The following is a 12984-nucleotide window of genomic DNA, read 5'->3' as shown; positions in this document are numbered from 1 at the left end:
GGAACTTTTCCAACGCCAGCCTAGCAGCAGTCCTGGCTTGGCAGAGCAGGGAAATGCAGGACAAGGTCCCCAGCCAAAGGCTGCTGCTGCTGCAGCAAGTTCCGAGTGCCCGGCACCGAGTCCCGGAGCTGCCTCCCAGTCAGGCACGGGCAGGGCTATTCATTCTGCAAACAGCCTCCTTCCTCTCCAAGCCAGCCCGAGGGACACGGGGGAATGGCAGAGTTTATTATAAACTGAGTAAAGGAACAGACTATTGCTGGAGGAGATCCAGGGTTATAAAAGATTGGAGCGGAGGGGGGGGGAGGAGGAGGGAACAGGACATAATTTGTGTTTGTGCGTGAGGGGGTGCAGACTGGTGGCTTCGGCGAGGCATTCCCCAAACCCTCAGGACCTTTGCCTGGTTTTGGTGGGATTTTGTGCAGTGCATACCGTGCTGTGTCAAAGCCCACTTACTTTTTATTGTATCAATCATCCTCTTTATGCAGCGCCACGACTCGGAGAACGCTTGCAGGTCCTGTTCTGAATGAGCTGCGCTCGCTGCCAGCTCAGCCTAGTTACTGCTGTAACTTAGTCTGGGGGATGGGAGAAAAGGGTTGCTGCTACTTTAAATATAATGCATTAAGAGGATGCTGGAAAAAGGCCTGGATGCTGTAATACCCAGCCATCGAGTTGGAAAAGGAGCCAGATGTAATACAAAAGAAGAAACACAGCCTCTTATGGATGCTGCACTAATTCATAAATCAGGTGAATCAGCTTAGGCAACTGCTGTGTTTTTATGCCTCTGCTGCATGGAGAACTGCATGTTGGATGCTTTTATTTGAAGTAATGGAACCAGATAATCCTTTGGACCAGGACAACTCCAATGGTAAGAAGTAGAAAACATAGAAGAGAGAGGGAAAAAAAGGATAATGAGAGTGTCTGAGTTACCCATCCTGCTAAAGGCACAGGGGTAGGCATGTGTTTGTACTGTCTTCTGCATGGATAAGTGGAAATGAATGTGGGAATGTGCTTCACAAGAGCTTAGAAATCCCTCTGTTTACAGGATCTGGAGACAAACATGTAGTAGACTGATACATTGAGATATTTATTCTACTGGAAGGAGCAGGAAGCAGGCAGAATTAACCTGTCTCCTGAGCAATCTGTGCAGAAGGAAGAGGGACCTGTGCATTCCACCTTATTCAGTTTGGGGGGGCTTTTTGCCACTGAGAAAAGAATGAAACTTTGTGCCGTATGTGCTGTCAAATGTAGCATTTGGGAACAGATTCTTTATCTGCAGAAAGCTTTCCTACAGGCAGTCGCATGAGTAATTTACTTAGGAGGATATATTTAGCCAAGGACCACATAAATTCACCCTGGAATTAAAGTCCATGGTTAAAAATGCAGCTATTCCATGGATTTATAGCATTCCACATGCTGATGTTCTGCTATCCAGTCTATTGGAAAGCACACAAAAAAAGCATAAATTGAGGGAAAAAGTTGTTTGCAAGTCTTATTTCTCTGTTAGTGGAGAGAATTGGCTGCATTAAGGACTACAAAGTATTCATGTTTATGAAAACAATTTCAGATGGTGATTTTTGGAATAAATTGATTCTCAATTGTTTAATAGGCATTCGGCATATTCTGAATGCAGCTTGAAATCCACTAAATATTCCACTTCCTACATAAATATTGTTCAGGAAGTAGTTATGGATTTCCCACAGCATATTCTCTGCTGATAACTAGAGCTTCACATCTGACACAACTGCAGTGTTAATATCACAGAGACCTAAAACTGTGTGGAAAGAATGTGGTTAAGGGAATGAAGTAACATTTCAACTATGTGAACAGTTGACTGGGCAGATGTAAGTGAGCAGCACTGCTTTACTTGGGGCTCTGTGCCCTGCTGAAATTGAGTTTAAAATAATCAGGGCAGATTTCAGTGGTGTTTCAAATTAGGATATTTGCATGAAAAGATTAAGAGGAGAGTCTCACTCTTCTTATTTCTTTTTTCTATTTCATATGTAGTTATATTAATTCCTGTCTAGAAGAAGAGCATCTACCTCTCATGTCTTATACCTCCTCTTAGACCACTGAGACACAGAATTAAATCTCATTTTCTTTCCAGCAGGAAGTTTTAGGATTTTCAGAGAAGTGCATGCATAGTTTGAGCTGATGTTAACAAATATATAAGCAACTGTTCTTGCCCATCCCAACATTAGAATCTGTCCTTTAGGAGTCACAGAGAGTGTCTGGGTTCTGAGGGGAATACAAGTTTAACTTTATTTTCTCTAATATGTGAAATTTCTCACTGAATTTAGAATGCATATTTGCAGATACATAGGTTCTCATTCTTTTCTTACAGACATCTAAAGTATATTCTGTCACATTGTGTAGAAACTCATTTTCCTACAAAATATTTGAATAAGTCGGCAAACACTGGGAAGGTTCATAATCTGGGAAATGAGAGATAAGCAAGCACTGCTGGTACCAGGGACCTGGGAAAAAACTTCACTGCTTCCCCTTCCTAACTATGTAAATCCCTATCTTTCTTTTGGTTTATTTTTAGTTACTTTGATTTAAACTATCTCATTGTAAACAAATGGGTTGAACCGTTTATTGATCAGAAGGTCAGTTCCTCCCCTGTGCTGCTGCTGGAGCTGTGGCACTGCAGGACTGAGAGACTCAGCTGCAGTTCCGAGATTCCAGGCATTATTTTGCATGAATTCAGGAAACAGAAAGTTCTCAGAAATCAGCCAGCAGAGTGCTGTTCAGAAAGATTTGCCCCTTGAGAACGTTCCCTTGTTCTGGAAGCAGCCCCTCGGTCCCTTGGATGTCCAGCAGCTCTGGACATGCTGGGAACGGTTGCGTTTATCCCACTGGGCTGCTCATGTGACAAGTCTTAATGCCCTGGGGAGTGACCATGACTTGAAACTCCTGTGCTTGCTGTGAAAGTGCCTTTTTACCTTCAAGAATGCCAAATCAAATCCCCTTTTCTGCCAGCAGAATGAAGTCCATTCTCATCATAATGTTTGATCTACCTGAGAGTCCATGTGGGTTAACCATCTGCCTTAAAATTCAGCCTCAGTTCCTTCTGTGTTGCTTATTGCTAGCACAATCAATAGATGATTAATGACAGAAAAAGCTGTTCTGAAGAATTTGTGGCAATAATATACTTGAGAGTTGCTTTTTTTGCCTCCTGCAGCCCCTCCATTTGCTTACTAACATGCATGAATTCAGCTCGCAGGACGTTGGTGGAATATTCAAGACTGGGAAGCTGTGTCTCATTTCTTAGCACAGGTTGGTTTTTTTCCTAATCAAATTAAGTTGCCAACTTTTCATGGAGATGCCTCGTAGATTTATTATTGCTTGTAGGTGGAACAGGGAATCACCACTCATTTATGTGGGGGCCTGAAATGAGATTTAAGCTGTGTTGGTTGCCTTGACGTAACAGCCCCTGGGATAAAACCATCACCTGTGGGTGCAGTGGTTACTGGATTTTTCTCTGTGATTCTCCATGGAGCTGCAGTGCTTGAGTGCTTTGAACACAGCCTGACAGGCTGCTCTTCATTTAGAGATTTGTGAAGAGAGTTCTGTAACTTTTCTCCTTCTTTGCATGGGGTAAAGGCTCACAGAAAGCTACAGGTTCTCATAGGGATTTTAAAAATCATTAAAGCAACCCCCACATTATTTTCCCCTTCTCCCCTACCCTTATTTTCTTTCCATTCTCTGGAATGCAGGCGTGTAGAAAAAGATTATTGTCATTTTATGGTGGCTCACAGCTCTGACTTTTTGAAGTGTTCTTTTTAATGTACCAGCATGGATTAACTTGATTCTTTTCACCAAAAAAAAAAAAAAAAAAATTATTGGAAGAAACTTGCTGAAGAATGTGCTGATTCCAAAACCATAACCCTAAATTACCCATTTCGGAGGGATGACATATCAGAGCTACGGATTTCTCTTTTGTACTATAGCCACTTGCTGCTCCAAGAATAAAAGACAGCTCAGCAGCTTTCTGCAAGCTGGTGAAGATTTATAAGATGTTTTATTTGTGTGCAAACTCTTGAGTACAAAATATCTATGAATTATGTATTCATTGTGTCTTCTAATTGCTCAGATCTCAGTTTGTATAGCTCGTCAACACTGGAACCACCTCTGAGTTTATTCTTTTCTGTGTCCTGACAATATTTCTGTATGATTTGGATGTTAATCCTTAAAGAGCGTAAGATTTTTATTAGACTTTTTGAACAACCTTGTAGACCAGATCCAAACTACTGGTTTTAGTGGGATCATATTCCCTACACAATAGGTGTGAATCACGGATGCAGATTTTGTGCCACAAAGAAATAAAATTAAACCATTGTGCTTTAGTAACACAATAATTACAGCATATTTTTTCCAGTCTCTGACATACACATTGAACCAGGTGAATTACTTGGATGACAGCCAGGCTTGAACTTTGTCTGCTGTTGGTAATTCTTCAGGCACTGTTCTAGGGCAGTAATGACATCCTGGCCTCAATGACACCTTGACATGCATTAAAAATCACACTGGTAGAAAGGAAAACAGAAGCAAGGGCTGGGAACACGGAATTTTGGTACCTTATGTGTGGTAGCAGAGTTGAGTGGGAAAGCTCCAGGGGAACGGGGGATCGAGGATTCAGCAGATTCCTGTGTAATGATCTGTAGATGCATTCTGCAATTTCCAGCTTGGAAACTGAGGTGGGGACAACCATAGCATGCAGTGGCTTCCTCTCTGTCCCTGCTGAAATCAGTAGAAGAGGGCAGAGCCAAAAAATAAATGAGCATCCCACTGGATTATGGGCATTTAACAAGTGAGAGCCATCCCTATGGAACCCTGAAGGAACATTCAACGAATGGAACGTAACCATCCATACCTGGAGGTGCTGGAAGCAGTCACAGTCATCTCTTGGTTCTTTGGAACTAAAGAGAAGGGTCTTTTCATAGCCAGGCAAGTTCAAGGCCTCTTTTATATTCCTCCTAAAAGAGAGGAACTTCAAAGCAGAGCATTGTGAGGGAACCTCCCAGATCCATCTCTTCCATACAGCACTGCCAGTCTCTCTCAGAACTTTCTATATCAGCTGTGGCTGGAAGGTGAATTCAGCATAGCTGGATGGAATGGAAGAGACATAGACAAGGGATTTCCTGGGAGAAGAGATGATGAGGAGTTCGAGCATACATTTGACATATCAAGGTGTTTATAGGTGAGCAGCTCCTAAATTAACGAGATTCTGGTAGTAGCTGACAGGAACTGGAGGAGCCTGGGAGGAAGTGTCCCGTGTTAATGAGATCTGAGCCCCGCATTTTCACGCAGTGGCATTTCTGAGCCCTTCAGCCAAAGGTTATTGTGGTGCCATGGATGTAACTCAGCTGTTGGCCAGGAGCCCCCTCTTCTGGTGGTGCCCAGAGAGATGGACAGGTGCTGATGCCTCCCATCCCTGGCTAACAGATCCACCCTACAGAGGGATGTGTGGAATAAAAAGCTGCTTACCCTGAGCCACTGCAACGTTCTTTATGATGTCTGATCAGGATGTTTGCCCAGGAGGTTCCTCGGGGCGTACACGGGGTTATCCCAGCACTTAGAGCATTATAGGGATAATGTTTGGAATTAGATGTGCTTCCTCTCCGAGCATCTCCAAGGAACCAGCACATGGAAAAGCTGTAATTGCCAAGCATTCCTCCTGCTGGTAGAGCCTCAGAGGCCCAGCAGATGCCTTGCTCAGTGAGTCAGTTGTCAAAATGATTTTGGCTGCTATGGAGCTTAGTGCAGGGATCAGAAAATACCTGCCAAAATGAAGCTTCAGAAAATGTTTGTTTTCCTAGCAGATCTAGATATGTCTCTAGTTTTGTTTTATACCTATACCTTTAAACACTTCTCTAGCTGCAGCTGGAGGTTGGTGGGCAGCTGTGGCAGATGTTATAACACGAGCCCTTGTTCTTTGTGCTGGAGCTGCCTGTGTGGGTTTGTTTGCTTAGTGTTGGGTGGGCATGGCCTGGCTGATGGAGCAAAATGATACCTCTGGATGTGGGTCCTGCTCTGAATCCTAGGGAGAAACCCTGATACTTGGTGTTTTGAAAATAGGAAACTAAAATGCAAATAGAGTTCTCTTACTTGGTCCAGAATGAAGAAAAAGAAAAAAAGATAGAATAATAATAGTAAAAGTTAGTCCAGAGTTCACAAAATTTTATTGTCTCTCCGACTGGCCCTGTATTTGCAGAAGTGCTGTTAGAGCCTTACTCCTGGCAGGGAGAATATCCCTGAAGAGTTTTTCACAGTCCATGTGTCAGACAGGAATGCAAAGGATCAATTTACAGCCAAAGATCTGAAAATGTCCAGGGGGACCTGGGGGAATGTTTCTCACCCCAAATAGTTTCAGTGATTTAAGTGATCCCGCTTGCCTGACTGCAGCGCATGTCCAGCTTTGCCGAGTTCAGCCCTGAGCAGCAGCAATAAAAACAGAGTCTGTGGCTGCAGCAGAGCTGGGGCAGGAGCCCCAAACACCACAAAACCTCCTTGCAGTCACTTCTGCTACAAAGCTAGAGAGAATTCCAGCGTGTTGTGGAAAGCTCAGGAGTGCACTATGGTATTGCAGGGAGAACCCGGGTGCAGTGCGTGTTTCCATGAGTAACTTGCTTTGTTTAGCAGATCATCCTTTATTACTGGGTTGCAGCTGTCAGAAAATACAGGCATTGAGTTGAGGAGTTGTATTTAGAAGGGCCCTCTGGATGGGATGGTCTGGAAGCTACACAAAGCAGTTGGAAGTAGTTTCCAGTTCAGTTTGGCCAGTTTTTGGATAATGGTTGTACTTTCCCTGAAAGTTGGTAGTCATTTTTATTTCATATATTTTTAGAGATATTTGTTTTATTGTAGCTTAAGGTTTCCTGGTAAACTTCAGGCAAAAACAGAGGATGTATTAATCTATTTCATTTGCAACAGGATCTGTGAAGTCAGGCCTTAATCTTAGAAATATATGTTGATGTATTCAGCAAGAGATGGCATGAGGGATTTCTCTGAGTTGTTTGGAAAAGCACCCACACAGTTCATCCTTTTTTTGACTCTTACAAGTGTTTGTTGTTTTTAAGACTGAAGAAAAAAAAAAAGAGAAGATTTAATTATTGCGACTTTTAACCCAAGATGAAGCTGATCACACAAATTCAAGACATAGAAAAAGTAATGAGCATTTAGGATTTGGGGGAAAAAGCAGGTGCATTCAAGTTGCGACCAGTGCTCAGCATGCTGAGGGCTGCTGACCCGCCTGCCTGTGCCTCTGCCTAGGAGAGAGGCAGGTTTTATTTTCCCTGCTTATTCATTTTCTGAGTCATTCATCTTGTGCTATAGCTATTGAAAACTGTAACAGAGTCTGGGAAGCGCTTGGCTTTTGAGTGCTGCCTCCTGATTGGACTGGGGAATGCTGCTGTTCGGGAATAATGTGTGAATACCATCTGCTCCGAGGAGCTGGGAGCCTCCGTGGATTCTGCTGGAGAGGCACCTTTAGCCAGGACTCCAGGCAAGGGGAGCAAGCCTGCCTTCCCTCTTTCTTATCCAAACTTTTAGTTGTCACTGGATTTCCTTTCTGTTTCCCTGTGGAACTTTTTTTGTGCTTTGCCTGAGGGCTGAATTGCTTCTCCTGTGGGTTTTGGGGGTGTTTTTCTTTTATTTTTTTCCCCTGTGTGGGATTTCTTCTGGGGTTCAGCATGCACACCAACCCAGGAAATAAATCAGGGAGTTTTGCAGCTGTTTATTGCAGCACGAGAGTTAACGTGGAATGTCTGAGTTGCTTTGAGAAACTACTTCCAAAAATTTGACCTGCTCATAAAAAGGTAAGCAGGGAAGGATTTCTGCATTTCGGGACTGACTTTTTACTTGCAGGGGGGGTTTGTTTTGTTAGGAATGAATGTGTCTCATTTGCAATGTACAGTTGCCTTCTAGGAATGCCTGAGATCAAAGACTGGGGTTTGTCTCCGAATTTCTTTAATGAGCATAGTTGGAACAATGATTGTCTTTTGCTCTTTTGTGTAGAAATTATTTTACAATAGATCTTAACCCAAACTTTCTGCAGTGTGAGTGTAATTGTAATTCAGAACAGCAGCTCTTTTTTGGGTTTGTATCTTTATGCAGACAACTCTCTCAGCTCTTGTTTTCCTCCTTATGGAATCTCTTTTTCTGTTATCTCAGACCAAACGCAGTTAGTTTTCAGCAGTCTGGATTTCCACTTGCAGAAGACAAGATGTAGTTTGTGAGCCTGTTAAATCCTGCTCACTAATGACCTGCAGAGAGAACTGGGGCCATTCCTTCACCTCAGGACAGCAGGCCTGATATCACAGCCCAGGGACACCAGTCTCTCCCTGTTAGCACATCCTGAATTCTTGGATGTGACTTTTAAAATATGGGTATAAATTTTTTTTCTGCAGGTTGCATTTCAGTCAGACTCGTCTGTGTACACAAGGCAAAGTTAGCAAAGGGAGGGCAAGAAATATTGATGGTTTGCAAAATCTTGGCCCTCCTTCCAGTGAGCCAGTTCATTCAATTTACTGTGGTCTGTTCAAGGGGGAAATCTGCAAAAACTAGTTCTAAGACTTTGCTTAAGGTTTGTAGTCTTTTATTTTTGACGAATACCTGATTTTTAGCTTCTTTTGTGTTGGTATGTTAATTTTAACTGCAGCAAGTGTGTGAGCTACATGTACTGATATGTACTCCAAGGCAAATGTTCAGTACCTGTAATTAAGGGAACAGTAGATTTATGTAACTGATGCTTGATCTAACCCAAACTTTTCATTTTCAATCAACTTCAGATAAACAAGAGAAGGTCGTGTTCCTACTGTGCTTTCTTACACCCAGGCCTGTGGAGCAAATGTTCCTGGAGTACAGAAAAGAGCTGTTGCATTGACAGTGAGGCAGCTTTTCACGTAATCATTTTTCTGACCCACTGCCAGATCATCAAAAGCAACTCCTTTAATGAAGAAAAAACTTATTTTGCTGAAGCCTAAATCAGGAAAATTGTGGCAAGTCCCAGAAGGAATTAGGAGCTGGGCTTTGATGATCCTTGTGGGTTCCTTCCAACTCAGAATATTCCATGATGCTATGAAGCAGTGCTTGAATCCCACCAAGCTGCAGCACCAGGACAGTCCATTAGCTGGAGGGCACTGTGCTTGCTGGGAACATGGGATATGTGGGTTAAGGTCTCACAGTGCCACGTGTGCCACTCATTTTGTGGATGCTCAGAAATCTTTGAAAGGTCATGCATGCACCAGTCCAAGTGGGGTTTTCCAGTAATAACACATTTTGGGGATAGAAAAACTATTTCTCATTCGTTGATAGTAATAACAACAACAACAACAACAACAAATGCTCACTTAGGTCTTTTTTTGCTGGAATTAAATTGTCATATATAGATTTCCCAGCCTGTCATTGGGCCAGACATAGTGATTGTAATGAGGAATGAAATCCTGACCTTTGAACTCCAGAGGCAGGATCTCTTCCATTCCAGACCTGGCTCAGCCATTGGGAGGGGTGACCCATAGAATATGGGACAGTGGAATGAGAGCTCTGTAATTCCGTGGGACGTCCATATGCATGCTCAGATCAAACACCAGCTGGTTGGAAAAGTGTGTTTATTTTTTGCTTTTCATACTTCATTCAACAGCAATTCCTTGGTTCACTGGTCTGACTGCGATAGATATTTTTGCAAGGGTAGAGTTTACTGGTTACAACCCTTCTGCAGAGGGTTCATGCTGGATTCCTCCCAAACCCCTCCACAACTTAGCACGGGTCAATATTTCCTTTTCATGGGATCCTGTGTAGCTGCAAAGCACTTTCTGTTCGCCTGCCTGTGGCTGATGTGCTGCTCTGATCATCAGCACTGCAATGCTCCAGTGTTTTTCCCTCTCTAATCCAGATAACTTCATGCCAGCTTAAATGTGCTGCTTTTATCCTCTTCTTCTGAAGGGGAGCTGAATTAGAAGTGCCTCGTCCAGGGTCACATACAGGGACCTTTTCTCATGGTATTGCAGTGGCACAGGATCTCCTGTGTTCCCCGTCAGTCCTTTGCCATTCTTGCTCCACAGTCCTCCTCCTTGCCCATTTCTTTTTCTTTGCTCTTCCTCCCTCTGTGTTCCCTCAAAAAATTATAAATTGCTGGAGGGCATTTTTCATTTTGCTGTGGAGAGCACAATCCACCTGCCATGTCTTTTGGGGTCTGGAAAATGTCAGTACAGATTTTTCAGCAGACCAGGCTTTTTGTTTCCTTGAAGATGAAGAATTCTCATTTTCACTGCCAGAAAGTACTTTGTTTTGCTAAAGTGGCAACTCTGGCAATGCAACATCATTGTATATTTACAGCCCAATTTCAGGAATCCACATGGATTCCTTTCCTCTCCTTCAGCACAGCTCTCTTGTCTGTCTTGGTTGCCAGACTTTCTCTGGGAGTTCAGTCTCACTTAATTCACAAAGAATGTGGCTCCTTCTGCCATACTCAGTTCCTGGAGTCTAAATCAGGACACTTTTAGTGAACTTCAGCTTAAGATAAGTCTGACCTACCTAGAATTGACGTTTCCAGCTTGCAGACATGACCCAGAGTGATGAGGCTCTACCATGACCATGAAGTTCTTTGCCTGTATCTGTGCTAGCCCTGCCGTTTATATAATCTAACAGTCCTTTGCCAAGGAGTAAAATGTAATAGGAACTATTTTTGTGATCTTGGGAGTATTTTTGCTGGCTCTGAGCTCCTTGGAATAGATGCCGCCTCCTGCTATGATGTCATTGTTCCTGGTGCTTGCCAGTAGACTATCAACATTTTAAAAATCAAGATAAGAAAATCAAGATAAAAAATTGATATTTTTCCTCCATGTAGGTCAGATGAAGCACTGAAACAAATGTTTTAAACAGAAGAGAAGCATTGATGGGGATAGAAGCACTTCAGAAAAACTGGGGCAATCTAGTGGCAAGCTTAGGAAACCAGAGAATTCCTGGTTCATGGTTCAGACTATGTGAAACCATTTTGCAGAGCAGCTGCGGAAGTGAAAATCAGCAAAAGGAGGGTTGATTTTGAATTTCCTCATGGAAATTTTGGATGTCCTTCTTTCTCTCAAGGAATTTCAGCCCATGTCTTCTCTTTTCTCACAGGAAGCTATGCCCCTGGGAGGGGCCTGTCCTTAGATCCCTGGCCCAGAATATCATACTGGGAGCGGTATGGAGCGACTGGAGCGGGGGCTCCAATCAAGCTTGGGGATGTAGTCTTGAAAAAATGTAGCCAGAGATTCATGGCAATTTTGTGAGGGGCTTTTAAATGCTCAAACCCCGATTTTCTACTCTCTTGTTCTGAGACTGTAATTTTTAATGTAGGAACAGAGAGCTGAAGGCAAAGAATAATGTCAGTAACTTACTGTAGTATTTTTGGTCAAAAAGGTCCAAAAGGCCTTTTGAGACTGCTGTTGTTTTATGTGCCTTTGGAAAGTGCTGCCTGACTTCTTGATCTCAGGCATTTGGGCCATCTAGGAGCAACTTGGTGAATTTTTTAAAGCTCTGTTTTGAAAACATTGGTGCTTTGTCAGTAAATCAGTTCAGTTTTGGTGCTTACTGTCATTTTCCTTGCAAATGGATCCCACATCAAGAAATGTTCTTGAATATTTTAAGCTAATTATATATGTACATATTTTGGGGTTGGATAGAGATTAAATATAAATTAAAAACCAACACAGAGAAACATATTCCCCAATGGATTGTAATAAACTTTCTCCTACTGTAAAAAATGTGTATCCCAGTAGATGTAACATGGATATTTCGAAAGCTCTGTAATGTTTAAGGGTTAAGGGTCCATCTCTAACAGATGCTTTGGATGTGTTCTCTGGAGGCCAAGCCAAGGAACAGTGTGTCCTGTCCTTTCATCTGTCCTGATTTCTAATGAGTCAATCCCTAATTTTCCTCCAGTGAATGGGCAGATATGCACCTTAAGAGAAAAGGGTTCTGATCTTCCCATGTTTCAATGAGTATTGAAAACTTCCAACCCTTCCCTCGTTGTTTCTTCTTTTACCACTTGAAAATGTTCTTGGGAGATTTTATCTTGCTCCCTGGATTGCTGGGTCCATTAGCACAGCTTCTGCTTGCCAGAGCTCTTACTAAGTAGAACTGGTTTCAATAAATCATTGTAGCTTTGGAAAGTCTGGAGTTCCAGTCATGGCAGCTCAGAAGAGGGAGGGGGAAACAGGAATACAAGAACTTTTCCAGCTGGGGAAAGAGCAAAGGTAATTCTCCAAAGAGGAGTCTGAACAGAGGGGTCTCTGATGGAAGGTTGTGGGTATCGTTCTCTTACAGGGTGGATTAATATTTCATCTAGAGAGGTGGAACAAAGTCTTGTTCTGGTTGAAAGTGGAGAAAGTGAGTGATTCAGCTTATTTTGTCAGGCATCTCCCTGCCTGCAACAAGGTGCAGTACAGGATTTTCCTAGCCATGGAGAAAGAGTGCTCTGTCTGGAGTGCCAGTTGGAGATCTGCAGCAATTGCTCGGCCTGTCTCAGATCAGTGCAACTGATCCTTGCCTTGCTTTCCTGAGCAGAAGAATTCCCACCCCAGGTTTAAATCTCCCTTTGTCAGTGATTCAGGCTCGTACACAGTACATTTATTTCATTCACATCTGAATTGCTTCAGATAACCTGTGTCTGCCAAGGTTGAAGCAGTGATCTTCTTATTTTAATAAATCCTTTAGTATGAAACTGGCTTTAACCCCCTTTGCTATTCCTGTTCCCTGTCCAGGGTAAGCTTGGAAATCTTTTTTCTTTTCTTTTTTTTTTTTTTTAATTGCTGCTTGCTCTCATAAGCCATACGATGCTTTTGATAACAGTCATCAAATTTTACAGCTATCACTATAATCTCAGTGCTGTTAACCATCTGCATCTCTCTTCATGTTCTATAGAAACTGAAGAGAAAACAAATACATAGTTAATTTTAGACAGCACATCACTCCTCTTAATGGGGTTTTGTGTCCCAAGTAGCA

At 42.7% G+C, this 12984-nt stretch overlaps 1 protein-coding gene across 3 annotated transcripts in view; it reads left to right on the top strand.

The window, feature by feature from the left end:
- The first annotated feature begins 371 nt into the window (after positions 1-371).
- The window catches only part of LOC104688508 (DAB2 interacting protein), a 163888-nt gene continuing 151275 nt past the window's right edge, over positions 372-12984 (top strand). The window contains exon 1 of one of the 3 annotated variants that reach the window (XM_039561595.1): positions 372-744. In XM_039561595.1, coding sequence (XP_039417529.1) covers positions 627-744 — 118 coding nt within the window. In that variant the 5' untranslated portion in view covers positions 372-626. Of the gene's footprint in view, positions 866-7474; positions 7818-12984 lie in introns of those variants that run through there. The other 2 variants (XM_039561596.1, XM_039561597.1) reach the window with 2 other exon arrangements.

This window comes from Corvus cornix, chromosome 17 (genome assembly GCF_000738735.6).
Source record: "Corvus cornix cornix isolate S_Up_H32 chromosome 17, ASM73873v5, whole genome shotgun sequence".
Lineage (NCBI taxonomy): Eukaryota > Metazoa > Chordata > Aves > Passeriformes > Corvidae > Corvus > Corvus cornix.
This window is presented reverse-complemented; position numbering and strand designations above follow the sequence as displayed.